At 45.5% G+C, this 20,753-nt stretch overlaps 1 protein-coding gene across 6 annotated transcripts in view; it reads left to right on the top strand.

Moving 5' to 3' along the window:
• Positions 1 to 20,753, top strand: part of LOC108923270 (oocyte zinc finger protein XlCOF6-like) — a 64,318-nt gene that overhangs the window by 31,862 nt on the left and 11,703 nt on the right. For 3 of the 6 annotated variants that reach the window (XM_029259191.1, XM_029259185.1, XM_029259195.1), the window contains exons 3-4: positions 2,709 to 2,778; positions 10,504 to 13,275. In XM_029259191.1, coding sequence (XP_029115024.1) covers positions 10,565 to 13,069 — 2,505 coding nt within the window. In that variant the 5' untranslated portion in view covers positions 2,709 to 2,778; positions 10,504 to 10,564 and the 3' untranslated portion in view covers positions 13,070 to 13,275. Of the gene's footprint in view, positions 1 to 1,217; positions 1,246 to 2,708; positions 2,779 to 9,544; positions 9,782 to 10,503; positions 13,276 to 20,753 lie in introns of those variants that run through there. The other 3 variants (XM_029259199.1, XM_029259209.1, XM_029259207.1) reach the window with 3 other exon arrangements.

Here is a 20,753-nt window from a genome sequence, read left to right as displayed (position 1 = left end):
TCATCCATAAATGTTGTTTTATTTCCGATTTTATCATTCACGTGACATTTTTTAGGATTTCTTTATTGAATAAAGATTTTAATTGTCAGAAATGATGTATGGAGAAATTTCAAATCTCTATCTACTGCCAGTTCCAGTGCTTCTCCCAATGACAACAGGTGAGCAAGTTGTACATGCAGGCAGAGCTGATCAGGCGTGAGTGCTTGGAGAAACACTCCGGTGGCACAGCAAGTAACACTGTTTTTTCACAGTGCCTGGGTGGTCCAAGAGGATGTGGGTTCAATCCCTGCTCAGTCCGTGTGGAGTTTGCATGTTCTCCTCGTGTCTATGTGGGGTTCCTCTGGGTGCTCTGGTGTCCTCTCACAGTCCAAAGACATGCTGTTCAGGTTCCCCCATAGTGTGTGTGTTCCACTGATGTACGGATGAGCGACCCAGTGTAAGTAGTGTTATCTAGCAGCGTAAGTCAACTTGGTGAACAAGGTGTGTGGGCTGATAACACTATGTAGTTTGCTGGAAGTCACTTTGGAGAGAAGCATCTGCTAAATAAATAAACAGGTCCTGGGCCAGCTCCCTTTCAATGTTAGGTGGCACGGACATTTAAGGACATCTTCATAGGCTCTCTATGACATACGTCAGTGTTTGGAGAGACTCACTGGGCTGCCTGATGTGGTGTTTCAACTCAGAGTGTAGGGAGTCTCGTAGGGTAAATTCCCCAAAGCACCTCTCTATGTACTATCTCAACCACAGTCCCAAAGTCACACCTATGGTGATTAGTTGTTGTTTCTGGTATTGCCTGTAGATGGCAGTAGTGAATGGTAGGTACAAGGAGGACACCTAAGGAGTAACTGACTCAGTAAGGGGACAGATTTAGAGGAGAGAACTGAAAACACATGTCGTAAAAAATCGGTGTTAATATTAAATGCCAAACAGAAAAAAACTCTGTGTATGAGTAAACACAACAACACCCCTCTCCTGGGCTCAGCAGCAGGAAACAAGCTCAACGTTAAAGGCAACTCCTGAGCTTTGTTCTTTTTCTGTGCAATAAGCTGCAGCAGCTAGAAGTTCGAACGGAGCAAGAAACGACTTCCAAAATCAACTGCTCGAAAACTTAGGCGTCTCTATGGTAGCTGGTCTGGAGCACAGGGCGCTGCCATCTTTGCTTGTTTTCCGCGACCCGGATATGACGTGTCTGTAGCGACCTGGCGCCCTTGCGGTGGCGCGAAAACACGAATCTTGCCGGTTCTGGTATGTACATTTCACTGTCACTTGGCTCATTAAATTGTAGTTTCACCTTGTGATAGGCTTATTTTTGTCCGTGAATTATCGAATACTTTTTGTTTTTCTTCCGACGTGAAGTCGCGGTGAATCCGGGCTTCGGACACCAAACCCGTAATGATCCGAGTCATGAGCACAGGCACAGAACCGGGATGGTTCCAAACTGTCTGGGGATTAAGGTGCTAATCAGTAAGAGGGGCTGCTGTCTCTTCCGCAGCCGGTGACATGAACACTTCTTAAAAAGCAGTCTAATAGATCACGTGCCCACTTGCAACTTCCACACAGCTCCTCTCCCAGTTTCTCCATTCGCTCTCACACATGCGCACTTGCAACTTCCACACAGCTTCTCTCCCAGTTTCTCCATTCGCTCTCACACATGCGCACTTGCAACTTCCACACAGCTCCTCTCCCAGTTTCTCCATTCGCTCTCACACATGCGCACTTGCAACTTCCACACAGCTTCTCTCCCAGTCCCTCCATTCGCTCTCACACATGCGCACTCGCATACCTCTTACGTCACACGCATTCTCTGAACTCCCGTCCTCAGGTAAAGAATAGAATAAAACACAAACCGTTTCAAACGTGACAACAAACTATTTACAATTAAACAACAAATAATACTGCAAGGTGTTGCAATATGTTTTGTATGTGACAAATTCACTATACTTACAATCACGTGTCTGTATCCAAATCTATGAAATCTATGTGATGTAATGAGGTCTGTTTTCTGTGAGTTGTACGTCGCTGGAGAAAACAGTGTCTTGATAAATAAAAAATAAATAAATGTAAATGTAATTACTGAGAACTGCTGAATCCCTCTTGACATTCAAGAAGGGTCTCAAATCTCTAAAGAAATCTCTTTCAGAGTGGTAAACACTCAACTCTCCCAAATTTTTTTAATGTGTTACAGACATCAACCTTGGAATAAATGTATATCATCAAAAAAATAATGCAGTTGATGTGTAAAACATGAAATCATGAGTGACCCAGTGTAAGTAGTGTATCTAGCAGTGTAAGTCACCGCAGTGAATAAGGTGTGTGGGCTTATATTAACACTACATAGAGTTAACTAACTGGGAGTCGCTTTGGAGAAAAGCATCTGCTAAATAAATGTAAATGAAATACCATGTCTTCATACTGTTTTTGTTTGAATACAAGTCAAAGTAAATTTACAAATCAGTCCTTTTTGTTTTTATTAGCATTTTCTACACTGTCCCATCTTTTTTTGGAATTGGGGTTATATATACCAGTACGACACAATATTTTGTGTATTTAAACTTTAATTCTTAATTACACCAATTGATTTCTTAACAATGTATATAAATATTTACCAGTACGACTCTAAAGACAGACTACAATATGCACAGAGCTCCTCTCCCACCTCTTAATTTTTTCCTGACGACGCCTCCTCCTCCTCCTCCATTTCTTTACAGTCCGCAGCGGGACTCGTATCCACAGCAGCGCGTTTCAGGTGAGGGCAGCGGGCAGGCAGAGGCCGAAGAGGTGAGTCGATCACGGGTGTTTGTGAGCTGCACACCTACAACTATCACAAACACAACACTACTATCACATCTACAACTATCACCACAATCAACACCGTAAGACAGTGCAGCGAATGAACACAATGTCTCAGTGTGACCAGTTACAGTAATAACAAGTTACATTGCACTGGGCTCTGGTGAAAATACTGAGAAATATTAAATTTTTCAGGGTAGTATCACTGCTTTGATGTGATGTCAATGTTCTTATATTTTCTACCAACACCAGTTCAACAAACATAAGTGACAAAGCAATGTGATGAAAGGCAGCTACACTGTACATCACATACAACTCAAAGGAGTCCAAAATGTTTTCCACTCTTCTAAGTGGGAAAAAAACTTAATACTGATTCATTAACGTTTTTACAAATGTTTCCACATACCTGTTGGACATTCCACAAAATTTCTGTGTATTAAAATAAAAATACATATGCAAATAACGAATATTGAGATATATATAATAATATATATTATAATATATATATATATATATATATATTTACTTTGCGCACTCCATCAGTGACGACACAAGTGGTGGCAAGTATCTCATTCTGAGATCATGCGATTGCTGTAACGTCACACTTCATCGAACCATGATATAGTAAATTTGCATATATTCATTTAGCAGACGCTTTTCTGTAAAGCGACTTACATCTCATGGAAAACACAATGTGAGATTACATTAACAGAAAGAGAAACTTCAAAGCAGACGTGTGATTCTTAAGTGCGGTTAGTTTTTCTTTCCACCATATGAACCAATGTTCATCACATGAGTACCTGCATAAAACTTTATCAGAATATCTCCGATTCCCCATCACCCTCCTAATATTTTTTTTTTTCTTTGGAGATGGTAAAGGTTTATCCAGCCATGATCTTAAAGTTATAGTGCTTGAACATTTACACATTACATGAACTTAAGAGGTCATGGGCAAAGTGACTCTGGAAAAGGTGAGCTTCAAGACCATTTTTAAAGCTGGACAGAGAATCAGCAGTTGTGTTGTTGAGCAGTTCAGCTGTTGTTCGGTTGTTCAGTCTGCAGTTGTGTTTCTCATAGCTGTAGGTGTGATCAACAGTACAGGTTAAACACCTTCAACCTTGGGCCCCAACATGGTCTGTTCAGCTTTAACCCTTATTTTACTCTTATGTTGTTAAGACCTTTGTTGTGTATTACTTTTTCAGTTTTGTCTTTGTGTACTTAAGAATACATTAACAGAGATATGACATGTTACAACGGTTGGGGGGTGCGATGGCATAGTGGGTTTGTCCGGATCCTGCTCTCTGGCAGGTTTGGGGTTCGAGTCCCGCTTGGGGTGCCCTGTGACAGACTGGCATCCTGTCCTGGGTGTGTCCCCTCCCCCTCTGGCCTTGCACCCTGTGTTGCCGGGTTAGGCTCCGGTTCGCCGTGACCCCACTTGGGACAAGCAGCTTCAGCTAATGTGTGTGTGCATGTTGCAAAGGACAACACTCAGAGAAAGGCATGTGTATGGCAGCAGCACTATCAATGACAGGTTCAGGGACTAGACATTTACATTTATTCGTTTAGCAGACGCTTTTGTCCAAAGCGACGTACATCTCAGCAAAAGTAGATAGACGAGATGAAGGAGGAGAGTTGTGGGGAAATGTTCTGAAGGAGTGAGGACGGAATCAGATCAAGCGAGCAGGTGGTGGCTCTGCGCAATATCAGGAGGTCAGCGACTTCAGATTCGGAGAGCGGCTTGAAGTTGGAGAGGATAGCTTTGCAGGGAGGTCCAGCACGAACCGGGCAGGGTGATGGTGAGAATTTATCAGTGATCGCTTTGACTTTGTCTCTGAAAAACAAAGCAAAGTCTTCAGCAGTGAGAGGAGAGGGGGGAGGAGGTGGCGGGGGACACAGAAGGGATGAGAAGGTGGCAAAGAGACTGTGTGGTTTTTCGGATGCAGACTGTATTTTGTTGTGGAAGAAGGTGGTTTTAGCTGAAGAGACAGCAGACTGAAAAGCAACTAAGAGTGACTGGTAAGCATCCAGGTCCGATGGAATTTTGGATTTACGCCATCTTCGCTCTGCCACCCACAATTTGGTCCTGTCAGCACGTAATGTATCAGACAGCTATGGGGTAGCAATGGGGTGTGCTGGTCTAGAAGACAGAGGGCAGAGAGAGTCAAGGGTGGAAGACAGGGCAGAGAGGAAAGTGTTAGTGGCATCATCTGTAGATAGATCTGAGAATTGTGGAGCAGAAGGGAGAGCGGCCAGAGTAGCAGAGGTAAAGCAGGAAGATGAGAGAGATTTTAAGTTACGGCAAAAGGTAACAATGGGTGCAGGAAGAGACGAGGAGTTACTGGCGAGGGAGGGTTGAAAGGAAATGAAGAAGTGGTCAGAGACATGCAGCGGAGTGACAGAGAGAATGGGACAGCCACAGCTGGGGGAAAATACAAGGTCAAGACAGTTGCCCGCTTTGTGAGTAGCAGGGGATTGAGACAGGGAGAAATCAAAGGACTGTAGGAGCAACAGAAGGCCGCTTGCATGAATGTCATCGGCATGCAGGTTGAAGTCACCCAGGAGAATCAGCGGAGAGTTGTCCCCTGACAGAGAGCTCAACAAGGTGTCAAGGTTATCCAGGAAGTGACCAAGAGGGCCAGGAGAGCGATAAAGGACAACCACAACAAGAGTGACTGGGGCAGTGATAGAGACAGCATGCCATTCAAAAGAAGACAGATCATGCAGGTGAAGAGAGAGAACAGACTATTCCCACCGAGGAGAGATGAGCAGGCCTGTGTCTCCACCTCTACCAGAGGAACAAGAGGTGTGAGAGAAGGAGTAGTTAGTAGAGAGTGTTGCAGGTGTGGCTGAGCTGTCTGGGGTGATCCAGGTTTTGGTTAGGGTCAGGAGGTCCAGTGAGAGATAGGAGGCGTAGGCTGGTATGAAGTCAGCCTTTCTCACAGCAGATTGGCAGTTCCAGAATTCCATGGAGAAAGTAAAGCAAGATGGAAGGTTTGACATGTGAGGATAAACCAGATTGCTGTAGCAGCGAGAGCGCCCAGGTCTCCGGCGGTGCTGAAATCGCACAGCTCGCTTCCCGTAGAAGACTTTGATGCCCGACATGTTGGACGCATGTTCCCTTGAGGACAACTGTAACAGTGGACTCCCGCAGGTAGACTCCCTTGTCTTTGCACCCCGAGTCTTCACACCAAGAGGCTGCTGCAACCGCTGCCGCTACGGGTCACCAGCTGCTATTTAAACCGGGGTACTGCCTATCAGCTGACTTCCTAATCAAAACCGAAACTACACCAACAATGGTGACCAAAACAACCAACCAACCAGACGCGATTAATCAAACTCACGGAGTCACACCCACTCCCGCTACAGGACACAGAAATGATCTGGAGAACAGTCGTCTTAACAAACCACTAAATACTACTTAACAAACAAAATAATTACAGTGCCATGCAACGCTACACAGACACACAACTGATTGTATCTATCAACCTGCACAGCTGCACGACACGAATGCGCAGTGGGAAAAGCGGTAGCAAAACAACTACACTTACCAGAAACACCACGAACAGCAGCGACGCACCTCCAATGCAAAATATAATGCACATTTGATGTATTGATCAGTAAGGTCACATAAAATACAAGATCGTAGTTTTATTTTCCCTTCTGTAATTTTACCTTTTAATGGTTTGCAGAATTTTATTTGGATTGCATTTTATATGGAAGGCTTGTATGTAATGTAATAATGGAACATTTAAATGATTTGTAATAGTTTTAACCAGACTTTTGAAGATCTGTTTCTTTGCATCAAAGTAATCTTGTATTTATATACTTTTTTATGTGTCTCTGACTTTGCATACACTGTTGTTTGAAAGGAAGGCTCTTGTGGGGTGGAAAACAGAGACAGAATACATAGGCCTGGGTAAGAGCTCTTTTTATTATTATATAATAAATATACATGATCAGCCAAAGCATTAAAACCACTGACAGGTGAAGTGAATACCATTGATTAACTCGGTACGATGGCACCTTTCAAGGGGTGGGATGTATTCGGCAGCAAGTGAACAGTCGATTATTGAATTTGATGTGTCGGAAGCAGGAAAAATGGGAAAGCGTAAGGCTCCGAGTGCCTTTGACAAGGGCCAAATTGTGATGGCTAGACAACTGGGTCAGAGCATCTCCAAAACAGTGGGTCTTGTGGGGTGTTCCTGGTGTGCAGTGGTCAGTACCTACCAAAAGTGGTCCAAGGAAGGAAAACTGGTGAACCGGCGACAGGATCATGGGTGCTCAAAGCTCACTGGTGCGTGTAGGGAGCGAAGGCTAACCCATCTGGTCCGATCCCCCAGAAGAGCTACTGTAGCACTAAAAGCTGAAAACCTTAATGCTGGCCATGATAGAAGGGTGTCAGAACACAGTGCATCACAGCTTGCTGTGTATGGGACTGTGTAGCTGCAGACTGGTCAGAGTGCCCATGTTGACTCCTGTCCACCACCGCAAGTGCCTACAATGGGCACGTGAGTGTCAGAACTGGACCATGGAGAAATGGAAGAAGGTGGCCTGGTCTGATGAGTAATGTTATTTCTACAATCAGTTTTACCAGGGAAGAACTGATGAACATTCGGCAGTACACACCACCCAATATTTTACTGGTTTTCAATTATTCTGACATTTTGCTGGACATTGTAGTTCGAGGTGCAGCAGCGCTGCTCAAGCTTTCCAAGACGCGCAAGCATGGAAGGCGAGCCAGCGCGCTAGTCAAGCTCCGACAGCGTGGCTTGAGAACTGTGCTGTATCCATCTGACGAATCTCCGCTCCCTACCCAACAAAATAGACGAACTTCTTCTCCTGTCCCAAAAAAATAAGGACTTGTTAAACTCAGCTGCTCTGTGTTTCACGGAAACTTGGCTGAATGAAGCCGTTCCGAACAGCGTGTTACACCTGACGGGCTTCCAGCTGTTCAGAGCGGATCGCGATGCAGAATCGGCGGGGAAATCGTGTGGCGGTGGGACATGCTTCTACATCAATGAAAGGTGGTGTACAGATGTAGCAGCGTTGAAGAAGATGTGCTGTCCCGATCTGGAAGCGCTCTTCATCAACCGTAAGCCTTTCTACTCGCCGCGGGAGTTTTCCTTGTTTGTTCTTGTAAGTGTTTGCAGTCCACTGCAAGCGTGTGTGAACGCAGCACTGCAACAGCTGGCTGATCAGATCACAGACACAGAGCAACAACACCTGGACTCTGTTGTAATCGTTCTCGGGGACTTTAATAAAGCAAATCTCTACCGTGAGCTGCCAAAATATAGACAACACATTACATGTCCTACCAGAGACAGTAATATACTGGACCACTGTTACACCACAATAAAGGATGCATATCACTCTGTCCCACGGGGAGCTTTGGGGCTCTCTGATCACTGCCTGGTTCATCTTATACCGACCTACAGGCAGAAACTGAAATCAGCTAAACCTGTAATAAGGACTGTTAAAAGATGGACTAACGAAGCAGAGCGGGACTTACAAGCCTGCTTCGAATGCACTGATTGGAGCGTTTTTGAGGCTGCTGCTACCAATCTGGATGAGCTCACAGACTCTGTATCATATATCCGTTTCTGTGAGGATATGTGCATCCTTACCAGGACTCATTTAACATACTGCCCGAATTAAATTCAAAACCCTGGTTACTGTGTACAAATGCGTCAGTCGAACTACTCCCAGCTATTTACAAGGCTTAATCAACTGCTACACCCCAGCCAGGCCCCTTCGCTCGTCTACTTCTGCTCGCTTGGTGGTCCCGCGCACGAAAGGTAAAGCACGGAGGTTCTCGGTTCTGGGTCCGTTGTGGTGGAATGACCTTCCTCTGTCACTCAGAACTGCGGAAACTCTGTCTGTATTCAAGAAGGGTCTGAAAATTCACCTTTTCCAGATCCACATCACCCAAGATCTCTCCAGCTCATCTATGGTGTAAATGTTCACTCATCGTAACTCCAGAAGCATCCCCAGATACAACCTTTATTCAGCCACTACTCTGATTCTGATTCTAAATCGTGTGGATGGCCGGCTGCCTGTGCGTCGTTCACCTGGGGAAGAGATAGCAGCAGGATACACTATGGGAAGAAGGCAAGCTGGTGGAGGCAGTGTGATGCTCTGGGCAATGTTCTGCTGGGAAAGCTTGGGTCCTGGCGTTCATGTGGATGTTGCTTTGATATGTACCACCTACTTAAAGATTGTTGCAGATCACGTGCATCCCTTCATGGCAAGGGTATTCCCTGTTGGCAGTGACCCTGCCGCATTGCAAAAATTATTCAGGAATGGTTTGAGGAACATGACAAAGAGTTCAAGGTGTTGACTTGGCCTCCAAATTCCCCAGATCTCAATCCGAATGAGCATCTTTGGGATGTGCTGCAAAAACAAGTCTGATCCATGGAGGCCCCCACCTCACAACTTACAGGACTTCAAGGATCTACTGCTAACGTCTTGGTGCCAGATATCACAGGACACCTTCAGAGGTCCTGTAGGCCTTTAATGTCTGATTTAAAGTGAACGGCAATGTGAAAATTATGATTCAATCAGTTACAAAAGATATTTTTAGATTATTTTCAGTGGGACTACAGGTCCTTTTAAAAGCTTCCTTCTTCTCTCCATTTCTTTGAAAAGCACCCTGGGCATTTTTGAAGGATTCTTGGATGGTATTCAAAAGTCACGATCAATGGCACATTTAGGGTGGCTGTGGAACCTTGAAAATTTGCACCAGCATTTAGTGAGTTGCAGTGGGTGGCCCCTGGGTATAAAAAGACACTTGTCCAAAACAGGAATACAGTTGACTGGGAACAACTAACATTATTCATCTTGTCCCACCTGACACACTGTTTCCCGAATCACGGCCCCTATGGGTGGAGATTGCACGCAGTTTCCCTTCACAAGCACAGGGAGAGTCCTGGGAATTCATTCCAAAAAATGTTGTGATGGGGACCATCTCTCATGCTAGGGGCTGTATTAACAGGTAAGGAGCTTTTGGAAACAACTTGTCTTTGTTACTGTAACAAGACTATAAAGAGCTTCAGGTAGCATCCAATTCTCAATAGCAACTTACGGAGCCAGCAGGGGGAGTAGTGCTTACAGGTGTTGTCTTTGTGGAGTTATCTACAACTATTTACCACTTTATATAGATAGGTAATTTGACTGGAGCAATTTTAGTTAATTCTGCATTTTAGTATTATTTCTGCTGGAATATTTAGAGTGAATGTCTTTGTTCAGCAGAAAAATACAGCAGTACATTTCCATCTACATTTCCTTCCATTGATGTAATGCACTCACTGTATTTTTCTCTGAGATACATGTCTCTTTTGAGCAAATTGCCTGCTAAATGAATAAATGAAATTGGAAAGTTTTTCATCAAACCCACATCTTCTCCTTTGTTTAATCAGAATCAGAATGAGCTTTATTGCCAAGTATGTTCACACATACAAGGAATTTGTCTTGGTGACAGAAACTTCCACAGCACAGACAGAATGACAGTGACAAGACAGAGGAGAAGACAGAGTATGTGAATAAGGAATAAAAAAATATATTAGAATATAAAGTTATAATTATAAAAGTTATAAAATTAAGAAGAGCTTCCCTGCAAAAAACGTGCTAGTTTGAAAATTGTGTCATGAGTATCCAGTGTATTCAGTACATATGGCAGATACTGATGGTAACTGCCCTTCCTCATCTATCCCCCAGCATGTATTAACCCATCAGTAGAGGAGAAGCACCAAGGCAACAGGAGACATACAAGATCATCATGGCAGAACCAGGAGGTGAACAATCTTCAGGAGCACCTCATGGCCTCCTGCCTAAGTCGGACTGTTCTGGGAACGCAATGACCCTCCACTCAGAGGTTTCAGCAGTCATGGACATGTGCATAAAAACTGAGCCTGTTGAGCAGGACATTTCTCACCATGAATATTGTACTGAGATAAAGAGCTTCACTGCCAAAGAGCTGGGCTCAGGGCTGCACCAGGATGTTGACCAAATTAAACAGGAGTCTGTGCTGCTCAACTTAAAAAAAGAGAGTGATGATGGAGAGCTGTGCAACACCACAGAGATGCTCTGCTTTCCCTCAGAGCAGTTAAAATCTGGTACATGTCTGTTTGCCAAACAATGTAGATCACAGACAGGTGAAGTTATGGCAGAGCAGAAATCTTTGTTACAGGAGCCCTCTGTTTCAAACACAGAAATGCACGGAGCTGCATTATATTGCATAAAAGAGAAGTACAAGGCCATAGAGGGGTATCAGTTAAGCTTGTCTCCATTAACTGAACAACATAAACAAGAGACAGATGCAGTGAAATCAGAGCAGAATTCTTTACCAAATGACCTTTCACAGAAGAGTTTGGTTGAGCCAAATAGCAGTTCAGCTGCTGAAGGTGCTTTGGAACAATCTATGAGACCTGGCACCAGTGGCATAAATCACAAGGCCAGTAAACAGCCATGTCATGATAGTGTTACTGCTGAAGCCCAGAATTCTAAGGAAAAATTTCAACGTATTCGGTATGGAAAGAGTTTTTTCCGAGTAAGTACCTTAAAAAAGCATCGGCGTGTTCATTCTGGTAAGAAACGGTATAAATGTTGTCAATGTGAAAAGAGTTTTTTCTATGAAAGTACTTTAAAAGCACACCAGGTTGTTCATTCTCGTGAAAAACCATTTGGATGTGATAAATGTCCAAAGAGTTTCTCTCGTGCAGGTGCCCTAAAAGCGCACCAGGTTGTTCATTCTCGTGAAAAACCGTTTGGATGTGATAAATGTCCAAAGAGTTTCTCTTGTGCAGCATACTTAAAAAAGCACCAGGTTGTTCATTCTGGTGAAAAACCATACACATGTCATCTTTGTGGAAAGAGGTTTAGCTCCAGAAGTACCTTAAAAAAGCACCAGCGTGTTCATTCTGGTGAAAAACCATATGAATGTAGTCAATGTGAAAAGAGGTTTTTCAATGACAGTACCCTAAAAGCACACCAGGTTGTTCATTCTCATGTAAAACCATTCAGATGTGATAAATGTCCAAAAAGTTTCTTTCATGTAAGTAACTTAAAAGCACACCAGGTTGTTCATTCTTGTGAAAAACCATTCAGATGTGATAAATGTCCAAAGAGTTTCTCTCGTGCAGGTAACTTAAAAGCACACCAGGTTGTTCATTCTTCTGAAAAACCGTTTGGGTGTGATAAATGTATAAAGAGTTTCTCTCGTGCAGAATGCTTAAAACAGCACCAGGTTGTTCATTCTCGTGAAAAACCATTCAGATGTGATAAATGTCCAAAGAGTTTCTCTCGTGCAGGATGCTTGAAAAAGCACCAGGTTGTTCATTCTCGTGAAAAACCATACAAGTGTCATCTTTGTGGAAAGAGGTTTAGCAACAGTAGTACCATAAAAAACCACCAGCGTGTTCATTCTGGTGAAAAACCATACACGTGTCATCTTTGTGGAAAGAGGTTTAGCTACAGGAGTACCTTAAAAAAGCATCAGCGTGTTCATTCTGGTGAAAAACCGTATAAATGTAGTCAATGTGGAAAGAGTTTTAGTAAGAGTGGCAACTTAAGATACCACCAGCTTTTACATTCTGGTGAGAAATCATACAAATGTTGTCAATGTGAAAAGAGTTTTTTCAATCAGCATGCCTTAAAAAAACACCAGGTTGTTCATTCTAGTGAAAAACCATTTGGATGTGATAAATGTCCAAAGAGTTTCTTCCGTGCAGAATACTTAAAAAAGCACCAGGTTGTTCATTCTCGTGAAAAATTGTTTGTTTGCAGTGAATGTTCAAAGAGTTTCTCCTGTCAAAGTGCCTTAAAATCACACCAGGTTGTTCATTCCCATGAAAAAAGGTTTGGATGTGATAAATGTCCAAAGAATTTCTCTCGTGCAAGTGAATTAAAGCAACACCAAGTTGTTCATACTTGTGAAAAACCGTTTGGATGTGATAAATGTCCAAAGAGTTTCTCCCGTGCAGAACATTTAAAAAAGCACCAGGTTGTTCATTCTCGTGAAAAACCGTTTGCATGTGATCAATGTCCAAAGAGTTTCTCCCGTGCAGATATCTTAAAAAGGCACCAGGTTGTTCATTCTCATGAAAAACCATTTGGATGTGATAAATGTCCAAAGAGTTTCTCTCATGCAAGTGACTTAAAACGACACCAGGTTGTTCATACTTGTGAAAAACCGTTTGGATGTGATAAATGTCCAAAGAGTTTCTCTAGTGCAGCATATTTAAAAAAGCACCAAGTTGTTCATTCTCATGAAAATCCACACTGAAAATATGATTTGTTAGCTCAGCAAGCACTGCTCAGGAAAATCAACGGTTTCTTCTTAGTTAACATTTTTAGCTTCACTTAATATGTTGGAGAGCAACACATAATTATTAACTTCACATTGAACTAGGACAAATACATACAGTGAAAGAACAAACACACACACTGACAAACTGCTTGTCCTAAGTGGGGTGATGGGGAGTCGGTGTTTAACCCGGCAACACAGGGGCTGAGGCTGGAGGGGGAGGGGACACACCCAGGACGGGATGTCAGTCCGCTGCAAGGCACCCCAAGCAGGATTTGAACCTCAGATCCACCAGAAGGCAGCCACTGCTTCCCCGCACCCCCTAACATGAAAGAGCAGCTGTGAGAAATGTCCACATTCAGTTGCTTTTGAGTAAACCTGACATGCTGTTTTAAGTGTCGTGCATGGCAAACCATGTGCTGCACATGCTGTACATGTATTTTCAGACAAGTGTTTAGAATGCTGGATGTTAGTATAGTGATGAGTGTCCCTGTCTGTCGTGCAGGAGACTGGGATTCGATCCCTTGCTGGGGAATGCATGAGACCAGTTTAAGCTGTGTTTGCAAAGTTGCAGTTATGCCTGTAGCAGCGCTTTGTATCCATCCATCCTTTTTCTGGGGGGGGTGCAGTGGGTTTGGCTGGGTCCTGCTGTGTGGTAGGTTGGTGGTTCAAGTCCTGCTTGGGGTGCCTTGCAGCGGACTGGCATCCCGTCCAGGGTGTGTCCCCTCCCCCTTTGGCCTTATGCGTCCTGTTTTGCCACGTCAGGCTCCGGTTCACCGCAACCCCAGTCGGGATGAGCAATTTTGGACTGTGTGTGGGGGAAAAAAAAAAAAAAAAAAAGGCTTCTCAGCCTTTTAAACTTCTTGTTGGTAAAGTATATCATACTGGAGTGTTGATGTTTTATAAAATCTTCATTAAATATAAATGCTTCATTACCTTGTTACTCATATATGATTGTGTTACTAACTGATTGAGTGTTAGCAAAATTCTGCATTAATACAACCCAGTGTGAATGAACTAAATGCAATTTCCAACCTCAAGTCAGACTGCGAAGTTGAAACAACTTACCTTTAGTATTTGGAGAAGTTTGACTGAACCTCATTGATTTGTGCATTGGTAAGAAAAGTTTTTTTTTTTCTTCTTACTTAATTTTACCTAAAACCAACTACTTCTACAGAACATTGCCAGAGTGAAAGTTTTTAAGTTACCTGAACTTGCCTATTACATGCAATAATCTTGTTTGACTGAATTAAATAATTAAACTTTTAATATGAGCAAGAGTTTTGCTGAGTTTTTCTTATACACCACTTCCTCCACCACAATTTACTTTAAAAGCTGCATGCAAACATTTTTATATAATTTCTTTAAGTGTGCCCAACACAATTTTTAAACATGTTATAAGTTTTCATGGAAAGCTTGTTGATATCAGTAACAGCCCTTGTCAAAGTCTGGAAATGGCATCTAAAGGAAGTGACTCTTTGTAGACAAGGGCTGTTACTGATATTACAGAGCTTTACACGACAACTTCTAATTTCTCCATTCATCACTTCTGTGTTTTCGTGTATTCAGGTTAAGGATAAAAACAGTTTGATCAACTGCAAAACATCTGCAAAAGTCTGTCTGTAGTTGTACCCATTATAAATTTGCAAAATGCAAAGAACAGTGCTGAGACAATGAAAGATAAGATAATGTCTGAAAAAAGGTACACAGAGAGCTAAGGAGTTCATTTAGTGATGGACTAGGAGTATCATTCCAGCTTTTTCTCTCATAAAGATAAGAATGGTGCATGAGCGCTGTAGCAATGACCTCAGATGACCTTGGCCTGACCTCAAATAAGTTCTCTAAAAGCTGAAATTCATTTTAACTTGAGTGGATTGAAACCCAGGCACTTCATCTATAACACAGCACGTATGCAATGTAAACAATGAAAACATACCAAAAAAGTGTGTATTTCAGATTTTCAGATGAAATATATAACATTATTTCAAGGAAAATCCATCCAACCATTATATCTCCCAGCCACTCCCAGGCCAACTGGGAGATATAATCTCTCTATTGGGTCCTGGGCCAACCTCGAGGTCTCGTCCCAATTGGTTGTGCCTGGTATACCTCCAAAGGGAGGTGCTCAGGGTCATCTGTACCATATGTGAGGAGCGAGGCAGAGCGTCCAGAGCGAGGAGTCGAACAGCGGCAGCCGAGACGCCCTCTTTCAAAAGAATGGAGTCCCATGTTGTGTATCATGTAACATGTATTGCTTAGTTGCACCTGTTGACATTGTCGAGCATTTCATTTGCTCGAAATGCGTGATAAATAATGATTTGGTGCGGAAGGTCCGCGATTTAGAAGGGTTCATTAAGAATTTAATTTCTATCCGAGAAACAGAGAGTTGGTTGGAATCAGCGTGTCCCGATGCCTCTGTAGTGTCGAACTCAGCATGGACACTTACAGGCCCCAGTACAGCTAATGAGAAGCCGGATACCCCGGAGCGCTCTCCTGGCGACTGGGTTACTGTTCGGAGTAGGTCGAATAAAGCGACGCATAAGGCACGGGTTCCTGGTTCAGGTTCTCCCGTCCAAACCCAAAACAGATATTCAGCTCTAAGCAGTTCACATAATAATAATAATAATAATAATAATAATATCCCTCCGTGAACCGCCACCTTAACATGGTGGAGGGGTTTGAGTGCCTGAATGATCTCAGGAGCTATGTTGCCTGGGGCTATATACCCCTGGTAGGGTCTCCCATGGCAAACAGGTCCTGGGTGACAGACGAGACAAAGCGCGGTTCAAAACCCCCTTATGACCATTAAATCAAGGTTCTCGTTTACCCCGCCCGGTATGGGGTCACCGGGGCCCCACCCTAGAGCCAGGCCTTGGGGGGGGCTCGCATGCGAGCGCCTGGTAACCAGGTCTATGCCCACGGGGTCTAGCCGGGCTCAGCCCGAAGCCAAGACGTGGAGCTACTCTTCGGCGGGCTCACCACCTGCTGGAGAGGCCGTAAGGGGCCGGTGCGTTGTGATTTGGGTGGCGGTCGGGGCCGAGTTCCTGGCCGACCCAAACCTCGGGCGCCAACTCTGGCTTTTGGGACTTGGAATGTCACCTCACTGGCTGGGAAGGAGCCTGAGCTAGTGCAGGAGGTTGAGCGATACTGTCTAGATATAGTCGGGCTCACTTCCACTCACAGCTTGGGTTCTGGAACCACTCTTCTCGACCAAGGGTGGACTCTCCACTATTCTGGCGTTGCCCAGGGTGAGAGGCGGCGGGCTGGTGTGAGCTTATTAATAGCCCCCCACTCCATGTGTTGGAGTCTACCCTGGTGAATGAGAGGGTCGTCTCCCTGCACCTTCGGGTCAGGGAACGGTCTCTCACTGTCGTTTGTGCTTATGCGCCTAGCGGCAGTGCAGAGTACCCGGCCTTTTTAGAGTCCCTGGGTGACGTGCTAGAAAGCGCTCCCACTGGGGACTCTGTCGTTCTACTGGGAGACTTTAACGCCCACGTGGGCAGCGACAGTGACACCTGGAGGGCCGTGATTGGGAGGAACGGCCTCCCTGATTGGAACCCGAGTGGTGAGTTGTTATTGGATTTCTGTGCTAGTCACGGTTTGTCCATAACAAACACCATGTTCATGCATAAGAGTGTCCATCAGTGCACTTGGCACCAGGACACCCTAGGTCAGAGGTCGATGATCGACTTTGTAGTTGTTTCTTCTGATCTTCGGCCATATGTCTTGGACGAGAGGGTGAAGAGAGGGGCTGAGCTGTCAACTGATCACCACCTGGTGGTGAGTTGGATTCGATGGCGGGGGAAAAAGCTGGACAGACCTGGCAGGCCCAAACGCATAGTGAGGGTCTGTTGGGAACGTTTGGCGGAGGCCCCTGTCAGAGAGGTCTTCAACTCCCACCTCCGACAGAGCTTCAACCAGGTCCTGAGGGAGACTGGGGACATTGAGTCCGAATAGACTATGTTCACACCTCCATTGTCGGGGCGGCGGTTCGGAGCTGCGGCCATAAAGTCTCCAGCGCCTGTCGCGGCGGCAATCCCCGAACACGGTGGTGGACACCGGAGGTAAGGGATGCCGTCAAGCTGAAGAAGGAGTTGTATCGGGCCTGGCTGGCTCATGGGACTCCTGAAGCAGCTGACGGGTACCGGCGGGCCAGACGGAACGCGGCTCTGGCAGTCGCCGCGGCAAAAACTCGGGCCTGGGAGGAGTTCGGTGAGGCCATGGAGAAAGACTTTCGGTCGGCCTCAAAGAGATTCTGGCAAACCGTCCGGCGACCCAGAAGGGGGAAGCAGTGTTCCACCAACACTGTTTACAGTGGAAGTGGTGCGCTGCTGACCTCAGCTGAGGATGTCCTCGGGAGGAAGTTGAGGCCGGGGACTCGGAGGAGGACTCGTCCATTACCCTGGCTGAAGTTGCTGAGGTAGTCAAAAAACTCCTTGGTGGCAAGGCTCCGGGGGTGGATGAGATCTGCCTGAGATTCTCAAGTCTCTGGATGTTGTGGGGCTGTCTTGGCTGACATGCCTCTGCAGCATCGCGTGGAGCTCGGGAACGGTGCCTCTGGACTGGCAGACCGGGGTGGTGGTCCCTCTTTTTAAGAAGGGGGACCGGAGATTGTGTTCCAACTACAGGGGGATCACACTCCTTAGCCTCCCTGGGAAAGTCTATGCCGGGGTACTGGTGAGGAGAACCCGACCGATAGTCGAACCTCGGATACAGGAGGAGCAATGCGGTTTTCGCCCTGGCCGTGGAACACTGGACCAGCTCTATACCCTCACTAGGGTGTTGGAGGGTTCATGGGAGTTTGCCCAACCAGTCCATATGTGTTTTGTGGACCTAGAGAAGGCGTTCGACCGTGTCCCTCATGGCATCCTGTGGGGGGTACTTCGGGATTATGGGGTTCGGGGCTCGCTGCTACGAGCTGTCCGTTCCCTGTATGACCAGAGCAGGAGCTTGGTTCGCATTGCCGGCAGTAAGTCAGACCTGTTCCCGGTGCATGTTGGACTCCGCCAGGGTTGCCCTTTGTCACCGATTCTGTTCATTATCTTCATGGACAGAATTTCTAGGTGCAGCCAGGGAACGGAGGGTGTCTGTTTTGGTGGCTGCAGGATCTCGTCTCTGCTTTTTGCGGACAATGTGGTCCTGTTGGCTTCATCGAATCAAGGCTTACAGCGTGCACTGGAGAGGTTTGCAGCCGAGTGCGAAGCGGCGGGGATGAGAATCAGCACCTCCAAATCCGAGGCCATGGTTCTCAGTCGGAAAAAGGTGGATTGCCCCCTCCGGGTTAGGGGGGAGTTGCTCCCTCAAGTGGAGGAGTTTAAGTATCTCGGGGTCTTGTTCACGAGTGAGGGAAAAATGGAGCGGCAAGCTGACAGACGGATCAGTGCGGCGTCCACAGTAATGCGGTCACTGTACCGGTCTGTTGTGGTGAAAAAGGAGCTGAGTCGTAAGGCGAAGCTCTCAATTTACCGGTCGATCTACGTTCCTACCCTCACATATGGTCATGAACTCTGGATCATGACCAAAAAAATAAGATCGTGGATACAAGAGGCAGAAATGAGTTTCCTCCGCAGAGTGGCTGGGCGCACCCTTAGGGATAGGGTGAGGAGCTCAGTCACCTGGGAGGAGCTCGGAGTAGAGCCGCTGCTCCTCCGCATCGAGAGGAGCCAGTTGAGGTGGCTCGGGCATCTGTTCCGGATGCCTCCTGGACGCCTCCCTGGGGAGGTGTTCCGGGCATGTCCCAGTGGGAGGAGGCCTCGGGGCAGACCCAGGACACGTTGGAGAGACTACGTCTCCCAGCTGGCCTTGGAACGCCTTGGGGTTCCCCCAGAGGAGCTGGAGGAGGTGTGCGGCGAGACGGAAGTCTGGGGGGCTCTGCTTGGACTACTGCCCCCGTGACCCGGTCCCAGATAAGCGGAGGAAGATGGATGGATAAATGTTATTTAGAATAAAACCGTTTCAATATATTACTGCATCGTTAATTTGAAAAGAAGAGTTCATTTGCATTTGCTGTTTTTTTGGAATATTACAGTTTCAATGCATACATTATTACATCGTAGTGGTAAATATTTCTATACATTATTAAGAAATACACACACACAATCTGAATCCACTTGTTCCAAGTGGGGTTACAGCAAACCGGAGCCTAACCCGGCAACGCAGGACACAAGACGGCCTGAGGGGGAAGGGACACACCTGGGACGAGATGCCAGTCCGTTGCAAGACGTCCCAAGCAGCACTCAAACCCCAGACTCACCAGAGAGCGGGACCCGGCCAAACCTGCCACACCACGACAATGTGTGCGATTATGTAATTGTAATGATCAAGTTTCAAGTTTATTGTCATAGATACAAGTATGATGTACATGTATCATGAAAATCTTCCTGAATGCTTCTCCACAGACTATGGGCAAGGACAATAGAAATACTGCACAAACAAAACAATGACAAACAAAACAGTGTCAATGACCTTTATAATTTATAGCACTTATTGCACTTTTAAGTAGTCACTTAAATGACTACCTGCGTGGCATGTTTGTAGTAATTTTTTTAATGGTTTATTTTAAAGTAATGTTGATTAGTTCAGTGGATGGTGTTTCTTAATTTTCTTAATTGTGTTTATATTTGAAGAGGGTGCGGTGGCGCAGTGGGTTGGACCGGGTCCTGCTCTCCGGTAGGTCTGGGGTTCGAGTCCCACTTGGGGTGCCTTGCGACGGACTGGAGTCCCGTCCTGGGTGTGTCCTCTCCCCCTCCGGCCTTACGCCCTGTGTTGCCGGGTTAGGCTCCAATTCCCCGCGACCCCGTATGGGACAAGCGGTTCAGAAACTGTGTGTGTTTATATTTGGTGAAATGTACATGTATTTTTATCATTCACCTGTTTTGCGAAAAGGAAAACATCCAAGAACGGTAGGTAAGGTGGATGGTAACACCCTGAAAACAGGCCAGGGGACCAGTACATTTATATTTATTCACTTAGCAGATGCTTTTCTCCAAAGCGACTTACAGTGAATACTATGTAGTGTTACTAGCCCACACACCTTATTCACCAAGGTGACTTACACTGCTAGTCCCAAGAATGGTAGGTAAGGTGTATGGTAACATCCAGGGAACATGCCAGGTGAACACCCCTCTTGAGCGGTGGAACTGTGGGGTAAGTTCCTTTTAATTACTTATGGTTTTTAGCCTTGGGGTATGTTTTTTGTGTCTTAAAGGCCCTGTCATGCAATCCTTATATTAGTGAGTTTTATTGAGTTTTATTTTAGATTTATCATTGGCATGAGATTTTTTTTAGGGTTTCTTTATTGAATAAAGACTTTAAACATCAGAAGTGATGAATGGAGAAATTTTAAATCTCTTTTTCCCACCAGTTCCAGCACTTCCCCCAATGACAAGGGGTGAGCAAATTGTACATGCAGGAAGAGCCGATCATGCGCGAGTGCTTCAATAAACTGGCCCCAGGCCGGCTCCCTTTCAACGTTAGGCGGCACGGACATATAAGCCCATCTTCACAGGCTTTATATGATGTATGTCGGAGTTCGCAGGGGCTCACCGGGCTGCCTGATGCAGTGTTTGAGCTCACAACATAGGGAATCTCACAGGGTAAATTCCCAAAAGTGCCTCTGTAGTGTCTCAACCAGAGTCTCAGTCACACCTGTCTCCGGGGCTCA

Source organism: Scleropages formosus, chromosome 2 (genome assembly GCF_900964775.1).
Source record: "Scleropages formosus chromosome 2, fSclFor1.1, whole genome shotgun sequence".
NCBI lineage: Eukaryota > Metazoa > Chordata > Actinopteri > Osteoglossiformes > Osteoglossidae > Scleropages > Scleropages formosus.
The sequence above is the reverse complement of the archived record's forward strand: the minus strand, read 5'-3'. Positions and strand labels throughout refer to the sequence as shown.